This window comes from Adelges cooleyi, unplaced genomic scaffold (genome assembly GCF_023614345.1).
Source record: "Adelges cooleyi isolate 19-005CV unplaced genomic scaffold, UGA_ACOO_1.1 ACOO_flye_CR_arks_rails_tigmint_CR_PRNA_307, whole genome shotgun sequence".
NCBI classification, from domain to species: domain Eukaryota; kingdom Metazoa; phylum Arthropoda; class Insecta; order Hemiptera; family Adelgidae; genus Adelges; species Adelges cooleyi.
The window spans coordinates 765,708-787,299 of NW_026095978.1; the positions used below are offsets into that span (position 1 = coordinate 765,708).

A 21,592-nucleotide genomic window follows, 5' to 3' on the forward strand; every position below is an offset into this window, starting at 1 on the left:
AGGAGACGTTTGAGTAATTAGCCGCGGACCTTTGTCGAAGCGTTAAAATAGCTGTCGTAGGTTTAAGTCCACATCGAATTTACATGCCATTCCCGGAAATGCTTGACAGTTAATTTTAAACGGACCTCTCATCCGGGAAACAAAGGGCGTAATTATGGCTGTCCCAATTATATAGTTTTTTCTGCATACAAACTAAAAATAAATAGACATATCATGATCATATAACTAATTAAACGTATGCAAAAACAATTTTTAAATGATGATTGTTTCAAAAAAAAAAAAACATTCTATGTAAAGGGTGTTTTTTTCCCATAAGAGGTAGAGTAGGCAGGTAAGTACTAAATTTTTGACAAATCAGTCTCAAAAAACAATAAAATCGGTTGTAAAAAAACACTATTGATACTATGATACTTATTGAATTGGTCGAATAGAACTTTTTAATTTAATTATACTCATTAGAAGAATATTTTGATAATCCAAATAATATCATCTCTTTCTGTGTACCACAACTTAGCCTAAAGTTGTTCAAATATATAAACCGTCTTTCAGTAGTTCTATATTCTAAATTATAATTCTAGCATGTACCTCTGAGACTAGCCGATGGCATAAATCAAATCACGTGATAGGAACCATGTTGTAAACAAGAAACTAGCATGAACTGAACAATGATAAAATATTTTGCCAGACAAATAAAATAATTGCTAAAAGCAATTTGTGCTATGCTCGTTGTACAATTATTATTAATATTTATAGCTAGAAAATAAAAGAAGCGCTCACTGTACGGTCAATGTCACTTTTAGCAAAGATGAATTATTACATTGTTTTTCTTTTACACAAAACGCACTATACTGAAACGAAAAACTGTATAATAAAAATGGGTTTACTAATATGTAATCGTTATTTTATTAACTTGTACATCCTGCATGTCCTGTCATGTAAAAACTAATCATTTTCCTTCAGAACTTGACAGTTGGTAACACTGACCAAATTTAAACATACACCGCGTTGAAGTTTTCATTAAACCCATGTACGTGTGTCATATTATCACTACCTAAAGTGTTGCCAAACTAGGAGTGTTGAACCATTCCTCTCAAGTTGCCCACTTCACAAAATTGTACATCACAATATGTACTGGCTTTTGTTGTATTATAAAAAACCAAAACCACTTTGTTTGTTTAGACTGGAATTACTTCCCCTCTCCTAAAATATTTGTAGCATAGTTGTTTCAGTTTCAACATCGCCACCGCCAGGCCTTACTATATATATTAGTTATTGTTTCTGGGTCCGTTCCCTTAACGCGTACAAACTATAATAATTATTCTATGTCTAAAAAACTCTCATCGATGGCGAACTAAAACAATACCAATAACAATATTATGTTTACTTTGAGTACAGTACAACCGAAAAACACCGAAGCTAAATTTAATAACTAAAAAAAAGAGAAAAAATTCGTCAACAAATACCCAAACCAAAAAAGATGTCCTAATCACAGGTCTTAAAATACAATTATTCTAAAATTAAGGACTTCAATATTAATCTGTAAACGGTGAAAATATTAAAGACGAATAAAAAAAATCGCACTTTTGTGTTTAAAATCGAGTATTGTATTTTTGTGAGATTTCCTGAATAAAATTAAAAAATTAGAGAATGAAAACAAAAATGTTCGTAGTGTGAAAAAAACAAAATTAAGGAATGTCTATAAATAACTTGAACACAAACCATAATTCTAATTTAGAGTTTTCTTCAGTTTAGTACGAGTTTAGGTGTTTTCGTCGAGAACGGTATATATATTTTTTTTTCTTTGAAAAGGACACGTGCGTCCCAGGCATGTTTTTGCGTTTGTATTATCCAAAACAGTTGTTAAACAAATGTCGGTAGGGTTGTGTGTGGGTTTTTTTGCCGCTATTACACGTGACACAATTTCCCTAGATAATCGGCATTTGGCACCGGAGCGGCCATTAAACGTGACTTGGCCGGACCACCTTGCCACAACGGGTCGCATTTAATTTATATTATGTTTTACCGGTTTGGTAGCCATAATAAATTATGAGCAACTAGCTTATCCCCCGGCAAATACGAATGCGAACGCAATATAAATAGATAGATTCGTGTAATGCGCATTTGATCCGCGTTTCTTAACAGTCAAACGACTGTCACAAATGGATTACTTCAATTCGTTATAAGAATAGTGCACACTGCACTGTGTATTGATTATAATACAACATGTAGAAAAACGTCAGATCGCCAACTCGATGTTATTTTAAGAAAATAAGTGGGCTGATATTAGTCAAAGACACTATAAAATATAGACTCACAAAGAGATTGCAAACGTTTGTGGTCGATTCGTTTGTATCTTAAATGTTTTGCAATGTCTTTGGAAGTAACTTTGTGTCGTCTTTGTCTAATCGAGCATATTTTCAGACAGAATTAAAACAATAGCTTGCCAGTTAAAACGTTTTTCGATAATGCATCAGTCTGTCGAGTAGTGTTTATTACCAAGGGAAGGAAGTACGTTTTCGGGGAATACATTATTCTTCCCTGTAAGTTATTCCACTTGTCTGCCGCAATTGAAATGTTATTATTTAACGGTAATATCAAACGGAACCGTAATAATGAAATCACTGTTAAAATTAATTCGATGGAAGATATTTCATAAATTACCGTTCAGGGACGTATAAATATTAAGTGAGTGAATATTTTAATAAACCGTTTTTTTTTTGTTTCTTCTCCGAGGTAAAACTAAAATAAATTTTAATTTTACTGTTCCATTCGTTTCGTGCGCCTTTTGGACGCCAGATTATTATTATTTTGTACTTTTAACAACGTCATATTACAATATATATATATATTATGTTTATTGTTATTATCTACAGTGATGGGCACTTTAAGTAGTACATTATCATTGCATTGACGACACAATCAGTGTACTTATCGACGATTTTTAGCTCCGAAAATGTATATATGAGTAATAAAAATAAGTGATTTAGTGTATTAATGAAGCAGAGCTGATACAGTTAAGAATGGAGCTTGTTATTTTAGACGTGTCCTGGTTGGGACTAGAAATATTATATTTTTAACCTTTTAATGATTGCTCGGTGACTGTTCCGGGGGATTGACTTTTAGACACGGCTTTTGTTTGGCGTACACGCTTTGGCGGTTTGTAAACAAAATAGAATGTATAAGCTGTCATTCGCCTCGTCCTTTGTCAAACGTTTTCTTTTTTCCACTAACCGTTGAAATAACAACAATAATATGCAGGTTTTTCAAGTTGGTCTAAATTAGCCATTTGTCTGTCCCCCTTTATTTTTTTCAACACTGTTCCAATATCTTATGTTACTAGGTATTATATTGCTTATGTACGCATATGGTTTAACACATTTGACATTGACATACCTACATGGTAAATACACCAAAAACGTGCAAGTAATCATATTATTATGATGCACCTATGAAATAATCCGAATGCAGTTCATAACAATAATATGGTTAAACGTTTTGTCATATTCTTTTGAAGATATAAGTACTGACATTATTATTATAGATTTATTGTTTTTCAAAACTACAAGGTACTCCGGAAAGTTACTTATAAACAAAAATTGACGGCGGATATGTTGTTACTAATCTATATTAATTGAAGGGCACAGGAGAAAAACGGTAGTAGTCACATTATAAAAATATTAGAGTAAAGCAAAAACAAAGTTCGTGAATTCTTCTCCCTCTTACATAAGAACAAAAAAAACGCATTAAATGCTATTCTAATAAAAAATGTATTTATTTAAACAATCTATTAACACAAATAAAAATAATTAATGGCATAAATGGCAAACACTTTGTGAAAAAAAAAATGTTTAATGTGACTACTACCGTTTTTCCCCTGTGCCCTTTAATTATAATATTCTAAATACCCATTTGAAATTTGTATCTTCTTCTTAAAATTTGTTTATAGTTTCCTGCGCTAAAATATTAATTATAATTATAAGTTTTTACTTTATTTACAAAACCCAAAATTGTGAAATTTTAATGTAAGCAAGAAAATTGCAAATTTTAATGTAAAAAATAGGTTATTTTCAAAGTTAAATATCCGTACAAACTTAATCAACTTAACTAAATTATTTTTTTCTTTTAACCAACTTGACTTAAACTCGTTTTAATAAAAGTATTCAAACAAACCGTACACTCTATGCGATGGCAAAAGTATCGAAAACCCAAATAAAATAAGAATATATTGTTGATAACTGTTATAGAGCTTGTTGTCGTGTAGCTGTTTTTTGTATAGTAACTTTTAATAACATAAATAACAATTCGTACACAAACCATCTCAAATCTAATCTATACTAACTCTACCTATCTTTTCGCCTATATAGTCACTTATAAGAACAAGCCAAAACTACAAGCACATCTCATATTATCCTAAATTGTTAACATTGTATACATACATATATTAAAATGTAAGAAAAATTGTTTTACGTAACATGTATAAAATCATGCTATATATGTTAACACATTTTAAGCTTTGTAATAAATAAACAATAATAAAAAAAAAAATTGAACGACAAACAACGAGGAAGTATTTTTTTCACAAAAAAAAAAAAATACAAAGCTGTTAAGTACGATCGGATGTTAAAGGCAGCTCGAGAAAGCTAAATCCTGTAAAATATTTAAACGTTCCAAAAAAAAAAAAACTTAAAATATAAAAATATAATCGTTTAGGAGATAAATGGCGTAACTTTTGTAAAGCTGTAACAAGCTGTTATTATCCAGCTTTGAACACCAAATCCAAGCAAAGGCCAACATTTCCAAGACTTTTCTTCGAACACATTAATACTTGTACGTCAAGCATTGCACACAATATTAATCATGTATACATACAGTCACAAGTCTTGAGCATTTAAATATTTACTATTTAATTGTTATGGCCATTAAACGAAATCAATTTTTAAAATTTGTTAACCGCGCGTCTTAGCTAACTTAGCTATTAAACCAAAATGTGTTAAATTGAACTAATAATTAAACGCTGTAATCCGTTCCAGTTTTCGGAGGCTGTCAAACGCACGTCTTGAAAATGAATAAATGGCCAAAATTACTTCTCAGCACAATAATGTTATAACGTCGACAACATATATTTTTTTTATTCCAATTACCCGAAAATAAGTTTTGCCAAGTGGATCATTATCGTGTTAAAAGTGGCCCCGAGTGAGAGAAATTACTTGGTTTATAAGAATACGTCCGACTTATCCAATTCTTAAGTATGCACGGAAAATTCGACCCAATTTTACAACAGATGAATATTTTTCAAGCCTCCGACTGTATAATTGATCAACACTTGATGAACTCACAGTTTGACCAATACTGCGATAATTATTACAGCTTTTCAACAGTCAGACACTTCTTTGTTTCGGTAGTTTTACAAAGTCTGTATTAAATAATTTCCTTATTTTGACAGCGCATACAGTACCCAGTAGGAGTCTTGTAGAATCAGGTTTGAAAATCCATCAGGTCTTTTGAGTATAATATGTATTGAGACGTTTAAACACAACTCTAAAAATGGTATGATAATTATTATTGTTGTTAACGCTTAAAACTACAAAAATAAAACACATGGGAATTTTTGCACGCGGTCGACGATATCAACTAAAGATAGGGAAAAGCAGGGAGAGGAGGTGGGGGAATTTTAATATTCTTCGGTGCGTTCAAAATGTCAGGTCAACAAACATTTTTTTTTTTTTTTACTCATTGTACGGGCTTATTGTATTTTTTAAATGCCAAAAAAAAAACCAGTGAAGCCAAAACGAGACGGTCGGGAGATAGAAAGGAAATTCTTTGCGTTTAAACTGGTAAATAAAAAAAAAAAACAATTTCTATATTATTATTATCATTATTAAGCGCAAAGGGGGGGGGGGGGTAGGCGTCGGTATGGTGGGTGAGAAGCATAATGACAATACAATTGGGTCGGTCGCTATTGTGTGCTATCCTTTTGGAACGAGCCGGTCGTATGTCGACCCTTAATTAAAACAATAATAATAATTATTATTATACTGTGATTCGGTGGCGACGGAGAAAAAACAATGGAAATGGGAAACGACGGTTTGTGACCGGAAATAATGGTTTTTTTTTTTTGATAAAACAAAAATATACATATATAAATACGCAAAGACAGCGGACTCGTCAACCGTTCAAGTGGACGGTCGCTAAGTCAGAGATCGAAATCTGGGGGGGGGGGATCACTTCTCAGCCTTGTTACCCGAAGTGCCTTTAATCATGCCGACCAGCGCTAAAGGTCCAAGTTAATTTGTTACCGTTTCTCCTTTGGGCGACCGACAAAAACCTTTGGGCCAGCGTGTACGTGCGCGGCGATAACGGTTGAGGCGGTTCGGATGCGAAACAGTATTATATCTTTACAAAAACAATAACAGGAAAGGAACAAAAAATATATTATATATTTGGAGAAAAAAAATCGTTTGCTAAGTCGAGGGTCGGCATGTAGAGTTTTTTGATTTTTAGTTTTTTGGAGAACTATATTTTAAAATGTAATATATTTTATTATAAAGCGATATATTCAAAAAGTGTGAAAACTTAAGGTGGGGGGGGGAGAGGAAATGTGTTTTTATAATATACAACTGGTATATTATAATCTGTAGTGAATAAATTGTGACAGATAATAAGTTCTGAAACTCTTCACTGCACTTGTACGCGTCAAGATTATATTCTAATAAGATCCTAAATATGGTAACTTTATTGGCCTGAAAATTTAAAAAGTTTACTCCTTCCCTTGTGATGTAGGTAGAGTAAAAAATACAAAAAAATAGCATTACCCCCGGAAAGGATGAAAAATCTTTTTTTATAATTTCACTTTTTTCGGTGCAGTGTTGGGACTTTGAGTCTAGAAGTCATATTGAGGATCTAGTGTGGGCCGTTAACATATTAAACGATAATAGTGTACCAAATGTTGGCAAAACTCATTTCTTAATTATTTTTAATTCAGTGATAAACGTATGTTTGATCTAAACAAATTCTAATAACAATCAGTTACCTTTCTTTTTCAGCTAAACCGATACCCCACACCCGTGACCTTTCGCCCGATCCGATTGTGCTGAAATTGTTTTATATTTTATTAGAATACTACTATAAACGCCAGTCGAATGGCATAATGTAATAATAAATTGAAAAAATATAAAGGCACTCGACACGAGTTAGTCGGAGACGATCTTGAATAAATTGACGACGCATTGGTATCCAAGACGATGGGTTTGTCTTTGAATTGTCCCCAGCCGTTTTATGTACACAAGGCAAATGGAAATTCATATTTTGCATGACCAAAAAATAAAAAAATAATAATAATAACGCAATAAAAAACAAAGCCCAATCGCACCGTCGTTTACCGAAAGTATGATTTATACACACCGTTAATGCATATTTTCGGTCTCTATTCTCCGCCAAAGGCACACTGCCATATTTCATGTTTGCCCTCGGCCGTATCATTAAGGTTTAAGAATGCACTTGACCCACTTTAAAAAAAGCCTTTTCGTTAAACAATATTATATTATATTTCCAAAATGTACTTGTCCGTTTTACTAACACACCAATGAACACATCCATTGTGCTCTGCTACCAGATTGCATGGTAACATTGACTGGAAGAGGGCGAGGGAACTAAGACGGGATGACCGGGAATATTGGATATAATTTATTTTTAATTTGATTTATGGCCAACTCGACGTCGACCCGATAATCGAACAAAGACCTAACGTTATTGGCGGTTCGATTTTCAATTAATATAGAAAAGTGTTGTGCAATATTTTCATCTTGTCCGGACGAAACGGAAACGGTGATTAATACTTTGTTCGATACATCATAATTATTATAGATATCAGGAAAGTCAATGACGGAGTAACTGTTTACCCAAATGTGTGTACAAAAATAATTGACAATTTTATAACGGTTTTCTATTCGAGCAAGAGTTCATCGATAAGATTTGCGTGCTAGGAGAGGTAATTTGGCTGACAGATCCATCATTGTTATTTTCGAATAAAAAAAAAAAATAGGAACCCCCTTAGCTACTGTAAGTCTTCGACCGGCAGTCTCCTTATAGTATGCATGTGTATGAAAAATACATAGTTGTCATTTCTCGGTAATAACAACGTGTTTCTAATAAGTGCACCTTAATCTAGATCAAACGTCGTAACCCCTGACAACCGAACACAACAAACTCAAAAAAAAAAAATAAAGAAATCTTTTTACAAAAAAAAAAATATAATATATATTATGTACAATATACTTTTCCTATTTTGTGTATAGCCTTGTACTGACACATATTTATAATGCATGTACATACATTATAACGTACTTGATGTTATAATTTTATTTTATGATCAAAAGAAGAACCAGACCCTATTATTAGCCGTAGTGGATAAACAAATTAATACCAATCGAACAAAAAAAAAAATAATAATAATAAACGGTTGCATTTTTTATTTAGTCGTTTTTGAAGTTAATAACAAGGAAATTACTTTCCAAACAAAAATAGCATCGATTAAATAACGTCGATTTTGTTTGCTTTAGCTTCGGTTAGTAGCAAAAAAAGTTGTATTTTTTTTACAGTGACAAGTTTTTTTGATAACTTTATAACCGGTTGACCGATTCATAGCAGGTGTCTTAATCAGAATTCTTAACCAAAAAGTACTTTGTAAATCTAAGAAATTATGTTAAGTTTACCCTTTCCCATTTAAAATCGAAAAAAGCGCCCAAAAAATATACAAATTATTCAAAACTTTTTAACTAAAAAAATTATTGAATTAATAACAGAATTGAATAACTTTCAGCTTGGTGTGGGGTATTTTTTTAGATGTAGTACTGTGCTACTTGTAGCTGTAGGCTGTAACTACCACTGTACTACTTGTGGGTTTGTAGTTTATTTTTGTCAGTCGAGCAGTTCCAAAGCACTATATTTAAAAGCACTAAGAAATTAGAAGTACACACTGATATCGAGAAACGGTCCTAAGCCAACAAGACAATGGACATTGGAAAGGGAATATGTGGTGTTAGCGCGGTTTTAACAATTATTAAAAAAGCGCCTCCCGGGTGTATTTTTCGGTGCCTACGTCAGACCTTTGAGCGTGTTGTAAGTAGCCCAATATGGACAATTTCGAAAACTGGAGCAAAACATTATTTGAAAAGTGTACTAGCGGAGTGCTTCTATAAAATGAATAACGACAGGACGGACAGTAAAGTGTATGTATGTCGAACGAATGCGACACTTAAAAAAGTAATCATCGCATTTTGGTGACAACATCTCTAGTTGATGAAATGAAGGTTAATGGGAGAGATAAAAACGGTCGTATAGTACAATTTTACTGTCTGCGTTAGGACCGTAGAAGCTTAATACGTGTTTTTCTTTCCATTCGTGTGTCGTTGTCCACTTAAAATTTAATTAAATCCCGCCGGGTTTGGTTAGGTTTGTACCGGCTGTCTTCAAATACTTGTAGTGGCCAAAGGTTACCAAAGGTAAGAAATTTTTCGTCAATAAAAAAATACATTTACAAAAATTGTATTACCATAAGTCTGTTATGATGATATGCATGCAAACATATTCAAAGGTATTTTATTAATTTTGTTGATATCCTGGGGACATTTTTCAAGTTATTTGAATAATGTTTACAATTGGTTTAGTTCTTTTTAGTTTGTATAAAAGTGTATGATTAGTACAAGAAAACCAATTTATATAATATTAATGAATGTTTAAAATATTGTAAGTTACAATAGCTTCATTTATTTATTAATTTATGCACTTATAAATTGTAGTTTTACGAGAAACCCTTTGATTTTTTGAACGTTTAAGTTTTATCTATTTTAACAACTAAGTAAACTATCTCCTAAACAGTTCATACGATTTTTTTATTTTCCTTTGGATATTAATTTAATATCCAAGTGGTTATTGTGGTTTATATTTTATAAGCTGTTAAAATTTTAATGATATACATTTTCTCTATCGTCACTTCGTCAAGTCGTCTTAAAAATGTCTTTTAACCGGAAAGTTGTATTGCAGTCATTAAAAAATATTATATATAATTTTTGTGCATAAAAAACTTTTTCCACATTTCTCCTTCAAAAAGCTATTTTAAAATGTATAAATTTATTTTTGAAATAGTCTTTTATTTAAATGAAATATTTAGTTCAACAATTAAATTTTTAAAAAAATGTATAAATATGTAGTAAATGGTTGTTGAGATTTAATGGAAAAATGCATAAGTATAATATTTGTTTTCGAACATTTGGAATATATATATTTTTTTTTAAACATAGAATCCTAGAAATTATTTAGCTCGTTTGACTAACTTTAAAGATGTTAAAAATGTACAAAAAGCAATTAAAATAATGGCCGATACCGTTTTCTTATTAAAGCGCGTGCGATAATGTTTATTTTACTTTACGGTTGCATTCCGCAATAATACACAAGATCCAGGATCGTCCCTAGGGAAGTAAATTCTAGTGAAGTAGGTTATAAATTGTTTTTGTATTCAAGCCAGGACGAAACTGGCAACGTTTATTTTTTTACATGCCAATATACGCGTTCAACAAGTGGCACACATATATATATTTAACCGAAACTGTTAACACAAACTCAAAATGATGCTTTACTTTGCGAAGCAAACAGTCGAAAACATAATTTAACAACTGTAAGATCATTTTTTAGTTTTAATTAAAATGGTTTTATTAGCAGATACATTTGGAAAATATTTATGAGAACGCTGCACGCCCAAAAACCCAAGAAATGTTTTAAACATGTTTGTGAAACGTTATACCTAATGTAAAATATCAGAACATTTCTAAAATAACAAACGTCATATAATGGAACAACAATTTTGTTTTTTATTTTTACTAATACAGACAATTATATCCAATTAGATCACCAATCAAAAGCAATACTTACGGATATGGGCGCCGGGTCTTGGTTGGTGGTTGTTGATTTTAGCATCGGAACCTGAAACAACACATAAACGAAAATCATTCACTCGCCCGATAAATAATGATATATATATATATATATATATATATATATATTTATCAAAAATAATAAATAATGATCAATAGAACACACAAGCGCGCAGTTGATTGCAATTTGTATTTTATCAAGAACTTTAAATCCCCTTTCGTTCCCATCGAGCTGGTACTGAATGCAATAATTAATACACCTAAAGTTTTGCGCAGTGTTAAATATTTTGACGAATATTTCCTAAACCAATTATCTTGTTGAATGAACGTTGTTAGACGATATTTCAAATCAAATTATCTTTAATTTTGAGTTTGGGTTCAATTTAGTTTGCAGTGATTAATAATAATAATTGTAGCGAAGAAGTCATTCCGAAAATTGGGTTCTCAAGAAATTATTACCAACTACAGTGTACATATATTGTATATACGTTTTCGGGGGGGCTGGTAATCATAAATTAAAAGTGAAACACATTTAACGCAATCGGATTACTTTTATAGGCGTTGCGAAAATAGAATAATAGTCCTAACATGATTTATGAACACTCTATCAAAGTGTACAATGATTTTTATTCGTTAATCAATATTAAAAAAGAATTCTAAACTCATAAGTACAACATAATATTACTAGAACCAAACAAAATATGTAAAGCTAAAAAATCACACTTTCCATGCTGATAAAAGAAACTATAAGAAAAAGAAAACAATAATTATTATGAAAACTTAAATAAAGTTTTTGCATCATAGTTATTGTTTGAGGCTATAAAAAGTTTTGATGACGGAAAATACAATAACATATTCTTTTGGTCTTTTTACACAAATTAAATTAAATTTTACAATTATTCAATTTACATAATACTCCAATAAAAACATTTTCACTTACACTTGTTACAACGCAAATATATGATTAAATTGTTTTACTGGGTTTAGCGTAAGTAAGAAAACTCAAGTCAAACTTGAAAGCTTAGAAATTGACATAATATTTTAAAGAGTTTTGACTATTTGTGAACCATATTTCTGATGTGGTGAGCCTTTTGTTGTTACAGCACAACCAAGATGTCATAACCGCATACTGAATATCCAAAAAGTTTGACTTACTGCGGTTGAGTATAAACAATAAGTTAAGTAATTGTCAAAACTAAAGAGACCGACTCGGTTAATGGAACGTGGTCCTTTATGGAGACACTTGTGATTATTTCAATTTATAAATTAGTCGTGGAACACAATAATGTTTTCAATCTAAACCACCTGTTTGTTAATATATGTATCTGTTTTATCCTCAATTAATAAACTTGGGTACTTGATTTTTATTGTTCCATAAAGTAAACGGATATAAGTTCCTTTTCTTTACTCTTTTCTGGAATGGTTTTTTTGAAAACATGATATTTCATAAGTAAATTTTTTTCCAAAAGTTTTGCGCATTCACATAATCGACATAGGAGCAAGCTTTTTTATTAAAAAAATATTTAACGCAATTTTTTATTTTTATTTTTTATTTTAATTCTGTCCATTCGAACGACCTGCTTGACATTACGAATTCTGTTCACGGCAGAGCATTTTTGTGGATTATTGCAATTTTTAATTAGCGACATTTGTCTTTTGCTCGCCATAGTGTCTCCAAAGGATGAATGGGGTTTCAGTAGGACTCCAACGAGACGTAAAGGCGATGTGCGGGTGCGACGGGTGCACTTAATTGAAATTCATCACTGGTAAATGTACCGGAATAATACGCTTTAAATGAAGTAGTGAGAACGTGTTAGGCAGAGGAAAAGAGTAGAGCAAGAGAGAAAGAGAGAGAGAGATGAAGAAGGAGAAAGAGAAAGACGGAGAGAAATAATATAGTAAAATAAAAAATAATATTAGCACAATTTCGGGTCTCTAGTGCAAGTTACACTTAACGATAATTTATTACTTAAGATTACTCGAAAACCGCAAAACTAAAAAAAATTATTTAAAAAAAAAAATACCGTTAAAAATCAACATTATAATTTTGATTAGTGTTTTTGATTTTTTGAACTCTTTCATTGAAAAAAAAATGTAGCTATATTTCCAAATATATTTTTGTTGCACTTGAACACAGTTAAAAACGTCTCGCGGCGTTCGTGACGAACTATTATTGTATTTTGCGTTTTGTTTAATAATAATCGGTAAGATGTTATTTTTTTTTAATAATTTTGATGGCAATCGGCTGTTCTTTATATGAACTTTGTTAAATTAAATAATCATTTTGCAGTTAACATAAAACCACACTTGAATCACAGCCGAAGGCAACGGGATTAATTTGGAGATTTAGACATTTTGGGAAAGAGGAGGGCGAGGAGAGGCAAGGACAGGTCTCACCGAATATTGTCGACGAAGCACGTCTTCGAGACCACAATAATGATTCTTAATATTGAAAATCATCGGTTCGAAACGATCGACCGTATAAAAATAATAATATGCTAAAGCAGTGGTGCCGGCCGCGGGAGACAGGAATTCCGTCTCTGAAGTAATTATAATCATTATCTTTGGTTGTTAAAAACGCGACGGGAAGCTGTACAACAACGGAAAGGACATTGCCAACAGTTTGTCTACTGGTTTGGGGTTTTTTTTTTGGAGCGGAAGGGGGAGAAGGTGAGATTAGCTAATAAATTCGGTTAATGTATCCCATTGTCCAAATGATTAGTGTGTAATGTCAAACTAATAACAGTAATCAAACAAAAAAATTATCCACAAGTTAAATTTTACAATAGAGCGTTACTAAATTTTCCTTTCGCATTTGTTTAATACAAAAATAAAAATTGTTTCTGAACACTATTAAAAGCTTGTAAATAAAACTCTAGCCAAGGAAACTTGTGGTTCGCATTTATTCCCTGGGTTGGAAAAAAGGCAAGGAGCAAGATGTACTTGTTAGGATAAATACATAAGTTAAACAATTCATTTACATGCTCTTAGTTTGTATCTATTTTTGATCACAGCCATTAAAAAACAAATAAAAACCACTTTTTTGAAAAAAAAATTAAAAATTATGGTTATTTTAATGAGACAATAAAGTGGGTTTTTTTTAAATTTTTTATGCTTCTGTGGAGTTTTGTTTGTGAAGAATAAGCTCGAGACCGATTACTAAAATAAACAATTATTTAGAAAGAATACATTTCATTTAAAAACTTGTTGGTTTATCGGGAAACCCCGAAGTGACACATTGTGATCATGGTAATTTTTGTTTTTTTTTTTATTTTGGACGGAGGTAATACATATTTTCTGACTTTTTTTTACCACGTCCAAAAATACACCATGTATTATTGCTTTGGTGGTGGAAATCTTGGACACGCGCTGCCCATTTAACGGGTCTCAAGAAGAAGAAGAGGGGTGGACCGCTCTGCCGTCAGCCGGTTAAGAGAAACGACCGTCCAAAAAGATTTACTCGTGCAACAGCTGCAGATACCGTTGTTGGCATTATAAACCAAACACCATATTATGTTACATAGTTTGTATATCGATATAATTCTTAGTAATTATATTTTGTACTTCATGTACACCGAGTGTCATTTAATTATTGTTATTGGGAGACAATCGTCGTTTTTACTTGTACGTGTACACACATTAAACATTTTATTTTTTTATATTTAGTCAACCCTTTTATTATTTGATACGCTCCTGAATAAGGATTTTATTCCAACAACCGTGATACGATTCGACTGCGGTGTGGGCGAAAAAAATAATTTAAAAATAACCCCATTCGTGTTTACTTTACAATAGAGTAATTTTAAACGACGGTCGTTGAAAAATAATAATAATAAAAATCCACATGAATGATCTACTCTATTGGCGGCGCAAAGGCTATACGATTTCACTACACCGGTGTACGCGAGGACTTTGTCCCATGTCGCACATTGTGTTGTAAAAATAATTAAAAACTAAAAATATTTTCAAGTACAAGACTTCAGTGCTTGGTCGAAAAGTATTGAACTTGTTTTATATGACCCGCGTTTTCAACATGCAAGGGATGGACTTACAAGAGCTGTGCAGGGTTCGTATGGCAGACAATTATTCGCAGTATATATAAATTTATATCTAATGACTAGTTGGTACCAAAAAAATCTATTACTTTTAAAGAAGAATTCAAATAATCAAAATATGTCCAAAGAAAACAAAGTTTATATATTATATTATTTTAATTAACAAATTACTCTGTTCAGAAAAATGTCTACTCTTTGTGGGTAATAAGAACCATAACTTATTGATTGCTTAGGATTTTTCTCACTAAATTCAAATTTGTTTTCAGATATTTTTTTTTCTTCGTGTTTTTCGTTTTATCTAGTTTTGTAAAAAGTATACCCAGGATTTATCCGTATATTATGTATTCTGAGTTTTCTATATATTTACATAATGAACAATTAATGTAATTTATTCAAACTTTTGGCGCTATTCACAAGTGAGAATTTACTCAATATTAACACCGCAAATGTTTTAAAAATATTTCCCTAACGTTATAAAAACACAATTAAAGCGTGAAATTTACTAAAAAAAAATTGTATTGTTATTACTATTTGGTTCGCTGTCGAAACACTATTTGAAATTATTTTTACAATGTCAAAAAAAAAAAATACAAATTTTATACGAATGTTATAATATGTTCTTAAAATAATAATACAATTTTGCTGTGTGGGTTCGGATAGTATGGTGGTAAAATGAAATTATACCTTCGGGATACTAATACAGCTGTACTAACAAAAGTGGACACATAAAAAAAAAACACCATCCGGTGTTTACCGGAATTTCCTGTGTAGATACTCAATATGCACATATACTTGGGACGTACCGTTTTTTGGTGCTTTTTTTTTAACGGTAATGTTTTGTGTTTGACTTTTTTTTCATCTAGTCCGGCAAACCGCTGGACTTTCGACCTTTTGTCGGCGACCAAACAAAAAAAAACCGGCAACAACATCAAACAACGTTCAAGCACACAAGAAGAGAGGAAGAGAGGTCGAGGGAAAAGAGAAAACCCTACCCCTAAACTGACATCACGGCAGTCGTTTAATCCATGAATCATATATACTTTTTTGTTAACAGTAAAAAAAAACAAAACAAATTATAATATTTTTACATTTGCTGATGAACCGAGGATAAGTACCTAGGCGAACAAAAAGATTAGGTGCGCGTCACTTTGTTTAAACCGCAATACAGCAAAATACAAACGTATCATTCTAAAAAAAAAAAAAAGGAATACATTATAGCACTCGGTTAATTCTTTTATTTTTTTTTTAAATAAAAACAACTAAAAACATTTTACCGAAATTCTCAAATTACTCAAAACCATTTGGAAAAAACATTTTTAAATATCTTTACATAATACAAGCAAATCTAAGATTGCACCCACACACTTGCAAATATAATATTAAAAATTGTTTAATACGGCGAAACCGAATTCAATTGCAATGGCTCAAAACAATTCTTGAAACATTATTTATGAACTTTATAATAATATTAACAAACTTAAGGATGAAAGAATATATTACTTGTTTTTTTTTTTTTAGTTATCTAATGTTTAATTTAATTTAAGACTTATTTTTTAAACTAAAACTATTTCAATATTTCATAAACATAAAAATTTTAAAAAAATACTAATGAAAATAAGCACAATACTTTTTACAAAAGTTTCGAATTAACGTAAAATTATAAAAGTTTATTACAAATAATCTAATAAATAAATGTGCACAATTTTTTTTTAATTTTAAGTGTATTTTTGTATATAGTGTACATCATTTAATACTAGTCATGGCCGATGGATATCAGTGAAACTATTTTGATTGTATTTTCAGTAATATCAACAAAATGCATTACCTTGAATTTGATAAGCTTTAGTATTTATTGACTTCAACTATAAAATCAAACTTTAAGTTTAAAAATATTATATTTTATAATCATAAATACTTAGTAAACAGTGCAATCGTGACTAGTAAAGTAAAACATTAGAAAACTGCAACTTTAACCGTTTTGGATTTAAAAAAAAAAATCAGATTTACAAAAGTTAGATTTTGTGTTTTTTTCTAAATTCAAACTCGATTGGTTCTAACCGTCTACCGAATATTTTAGATATGAAATCCAGTTTACAAATATATTAGTTTTTATATATATATTTACAACTTAATTACTTGTCGTGTTGCTATTCATATTAAAAGTCATGACATTTTAGTTTATGTTTTAATACAGTCAAAAATACTTCAAATCGTTTCATTTATACAATTGAAAATATTAATTTAGTTTTAATGTGTTTAATCAACTATGACAAGCGTTAATTTTTTTTAAAAATCCAATTAACGAAGGTCTAAATTTCGAAAATGTAATTTTGTATGGTGTCTATTTGAAGTATCTAAATTTTCAACAAAAAAAATGTCAACCCTTTTACAGACTAATGATAGTTTGAATCATTCAACTGTGTTTCCAATTATTTCCTGTAATATTTAAATGTATTTTTTTTTTTTTGCATTCTTTGACAAATATTTATTGCTCCGAGGCTAACGGAGACCTTAAAAAGTTTAAATTTAACTGTCTGTTGTATATTGTATGAGATAAGTATTTACCATTCGCGCCACTGACCCGTTTAAGCTCACAATGTACCGTCTGCAGACTTGCCAAGATCATCTACATAAGATCACCATTACGTTAAACCGAGATCAAGGCAAATTTTAGTGCGTTCCGGTCCAAATATTTTTAATATAGTCCGAAATGGCAGCTAAAGTCATTTATTAACGCAATTCGGTCTTATAAACGTAACAGAGTACGGGCGACGGTGAATTCCGACCGCGATGAGAGAATAATAATGAAAATTAAATTATAAATAAAATATTAGAATATTACTACCGGAATCCCAACTCCTCACATTATATTTTTAAACTGTGACATTTTACAATAATGGTTACAATACAAATTTTTGTTTTTATAAAGTCAAAATATTTTTAAACCCTTTGTGCTGTTAATAATATAATCATAACTTATGCCTACTTAGTTATATTAATCAAACATAAACAACTAAAAATTAAAATACAAACAAAACTCAAACTCTATGATTTTAAGTTCAGGGTTCAGAGTTAAAAAAAAGTATGGTATTAAGTTATATAAATTTCTGTGCCGAATTTTCAAATTTAACATTTTTTTAACAATTAGCGACTCGGAACCGTTTGCTAAACAATTCAAAATGTTATCCAACTCTGCGTTACAAGTGTTAAATTTTTATTAATATTATTTTAATTATTTCCAAATAACATTTCAAACGATTACAAGCTGAACTGGGTAGGTAGTAAATTTTCGAATAAAAGTGTATGTCTGAACCGCATAAGATATTGCTTTAAACCCGGAGAACGAAAAACGGAATAGCGAATAATAAGAAATCAAACGGATGAAACAAACTCGTTGGACTCGCGTTGGTATAAAGTGTATTTTTTGCCCTCGACACAATTAAAATGCAAAATAGTGCGCACCGGATCGGATACTCCGTCTGGTACATGGGTCTTAGCCGGAAATAATTACATTATGATACCGTTACCTCGGTAACGGTAACGTTGTGTGTCAAAAAAAAAAAACCCCCGAAAAACAACAACCATATTTTCTAATTGCACGCGCAAACCGTTTGGAAACAATAAAAAATAGTAATTTAGCGCCTTCCTCGTCGGAGGCGCTACATTTTCTCCGGAATCGGCTTGGGCTTTTCCGACGTTACAAATAATTGTAGATTTGAAAAAAAATATATCTAAAAAACACATCATCGAAACAGAATTGCCGAATTAAACGAGTTCCGGGAAACGCGGGAAAAAAATAATACCGAGGGAATTTATTTTTCGTATACGCGACCTCTCTCTTCTAATTACGTTATGCGCAACAAGACGACAAGTCTGCCTACATTGGAATAATTTTGCCGTTATCTTCCTCCCCCCCCCCCCTGAAAAAAATAAAATAATGAACTAGTTAGTGAAAATTTAAATACGGTCCCGAACGAAAATTGCTGTCGAAATACTACACTTGACAGCTAACGAAGCGATGCCGCCGTATTATGCAGTTGGAGCAATTAACAGTTTGTCCCTTTTTTGTATAGTATCTTTTTTTTTTCCCCCCAAAATCGTTTTCACCCTTTTCTCGAACATTGGCGGGAATATTTTATTGAAAAACGACTGTCCGTATAAAATAATAAATCAACATTAACGATAATAATTATTATTTAAAGTCGCTGTCCGAACCGAATGCTTTAGATATAACCGATATATACTGTATCGCAGATTTTTCCCAGTAAAACGAACAACAATAGCAATAATGTAGATCTAATTTTAGATACAGCCGCCGTGTTGATTTGCAGAAATAAATTATTCAAAACGAAAACGTGGTCTTGACGACTACCCGCGAAAATACCATCGGTATTATTAGGTAAAATTTATTTATAGCAATAAATACACTCGAAACGACGTTCAGCGAATGTAAGTATGCAAAATATAATACGACAGAAAATAATAACCGTCCGCCATATTGTGTACATAAGTACGGACTGTTTAAAAGTTAATGGCAAGTAAATAATCTAAATAAAAAGCAAAAGCAATTACGGATACAAATTTTACTATGAATTGTCTGTTTTTGTTTTGAAAAATGCCAAATAAACGACTGTTTCTTTGTGTAGGGTTTCGTGGGACTTAAAACCAAAAACAACAATTTGTAAGAATGCGTTTTCAAATGTGATTTTACATGTTAAAACTAAAATAAAATATAACGATGCTAAACATTTGGACCTGTTTTGTTTAACGAAAACCAACAAACTAATAAGTGTTTTTTTTTTTTTTAACTCTGTCTTCTATGCTAACAATTATTTTAAACAAATAACAAACTTCTATTATAATAGCACGAAGGGTTTTTTTTTTTGTAGCTTTTGTTCGCTAAACAATTATTAATAATTAATCTCTAAACTTCAAATACCTTCGACTCTGTTGCTTTTTCAAGTACTTTAAAAGGTTCATTTTTTATTTACATAATTTAGTAAAAGTTTTGAAATAAAATATATTTTTTTAGATACTCGAAAATAACTTAAATATTCGGTCGTTTACAACTGTGGTAAATATTCAGAGTAATTTTAAGGCTAGTAAGTTTGATAGCATTTTTTTTTTAAAACTACTAACTTATGTATTGATGTATTTAATTTGGTTAGAAGTATTTGTTTTGTATATTTTTCTAAAACAGTATTTTTGTCAAAAACATTTGCATTGCAAAATGTGCTGTCTGTGGTTAACCAAAGGACAACTAACCATCGTTGTTGACACAATAACTCTAACTTAATTACTAGTAATTTAAATAGTTAATTTACGTTTGTAATTCTATAAAAGTCCATTCCCCCAGAAAGTATTTAAAAAAACAATTATAATTTTTACTGTTTTAAATTTGTATTTTTATGAGATTTTACTGAAACGTTGGTGACCTTAACAATAGTAGTATGACGTGTAAGCCACTCATTAGTTAAAAAGAGGCCGACAAAACTGTTTATGAAATTATTATGATTGTTTACTTTACATGTATGGTTTATTGGTTTTTTCATTTGGTGAACAAGTCTCCCGTTTGTGAAAAATACTCATGACAATTTATTTAAAATAATACAACCAGTGTTGTTCAATTTAGCGCCTATGGTATTTGCAAGATTTGTAAAGCAACCAAGAAATGGAAATGATCAGGACTAAATCGTATCTTATACAAATAGAATCCAGTTACGAAGTTATGCATACAAGTTAATAGTGTCTTGTCATAATGTTGGGACAAAGTCGACGAAGCCGAAACAAATAATTTCATGCCATTCTCTCTCAATACCTATGATAAATACTCCAATAACTTCTCTTCAATATTAGCATTAAATTATAGCTCAACGGGTAGGTTGTGAAGGGGTTTTGAGAAGGAAGTAGAGAGGATGATATCCTCTCTACTTCCTTCTCAAACATTATTATTATTAAACCTTTTCCCTAAGTATTCTGTTTTAGATCTACTTTTTATTAAATAAATTGACTCCAATTGTTCCCTTGAATTAATTCCATACACTTCTGTACCAAACCCAACCACAACAACAATAGTCTACACCTTCCATCCTGCATAATTTACCTAATTTGAATTTGGGTCTTACTTGCTATTTATGCACTTCAGTGTTTTACTGACGGTCAGTGAAACACTGAAAAACTAAATGTTGTCCAATCGTATATTTTTAATAGTTTTTTTTTTTTGCTGCACTTTGTATAATGTTCTATGTGTATTTCAAAAATGGCTTCATGCAACTTATTTGAACCTGATTGTTTATAATATATTTGTGATACAAAAACCAGGGTTTGTTAGAACAACAAATTAACTATGTTAATATCTGAATATATATATATATATATATATATATATATATATAAATATATTTATCGTTTTTATAGTTCACATCATGTACTTGGTATCCTCTGAGAAGATCAATAATTATTTCTTACACTAGGTAGTGGCTCTTGACCCTGATCACGTGTAGCTTTCAGATATTTGTTCAATTACTTTTGTTTTAGCTTTTTTTACATAATATCTATTACCATTCCAATTAAACTCCAACACTTTGTATCCTAATCTAATTCAATTAC

At 30.9% G+C, this 21,592-nt stretch overlaps 1 protein-coding gene across 1 annotated transcript in view; it reads right to left on the reverse strand.

Annotated features, from left to right (window-relative positions):
* LOC126839680 (uncharacterized) overlaps nt 1–21,592 on the reverse strand; it is a 190,374-nt gene that overhangs the window by 142,997 nt on the left and 25,785 nt on the right. The window contains exon 2 of the mRNA XM_050575088.1: nt 10,927–10,977. Within this exon, the coding sequence (XP_050431045.1) occupies nt 10,927–10,977 (51 nt within the window). The remainder of the gene's footprint in view (nt 1–10,926; nt 10,978–21,592) is intronic.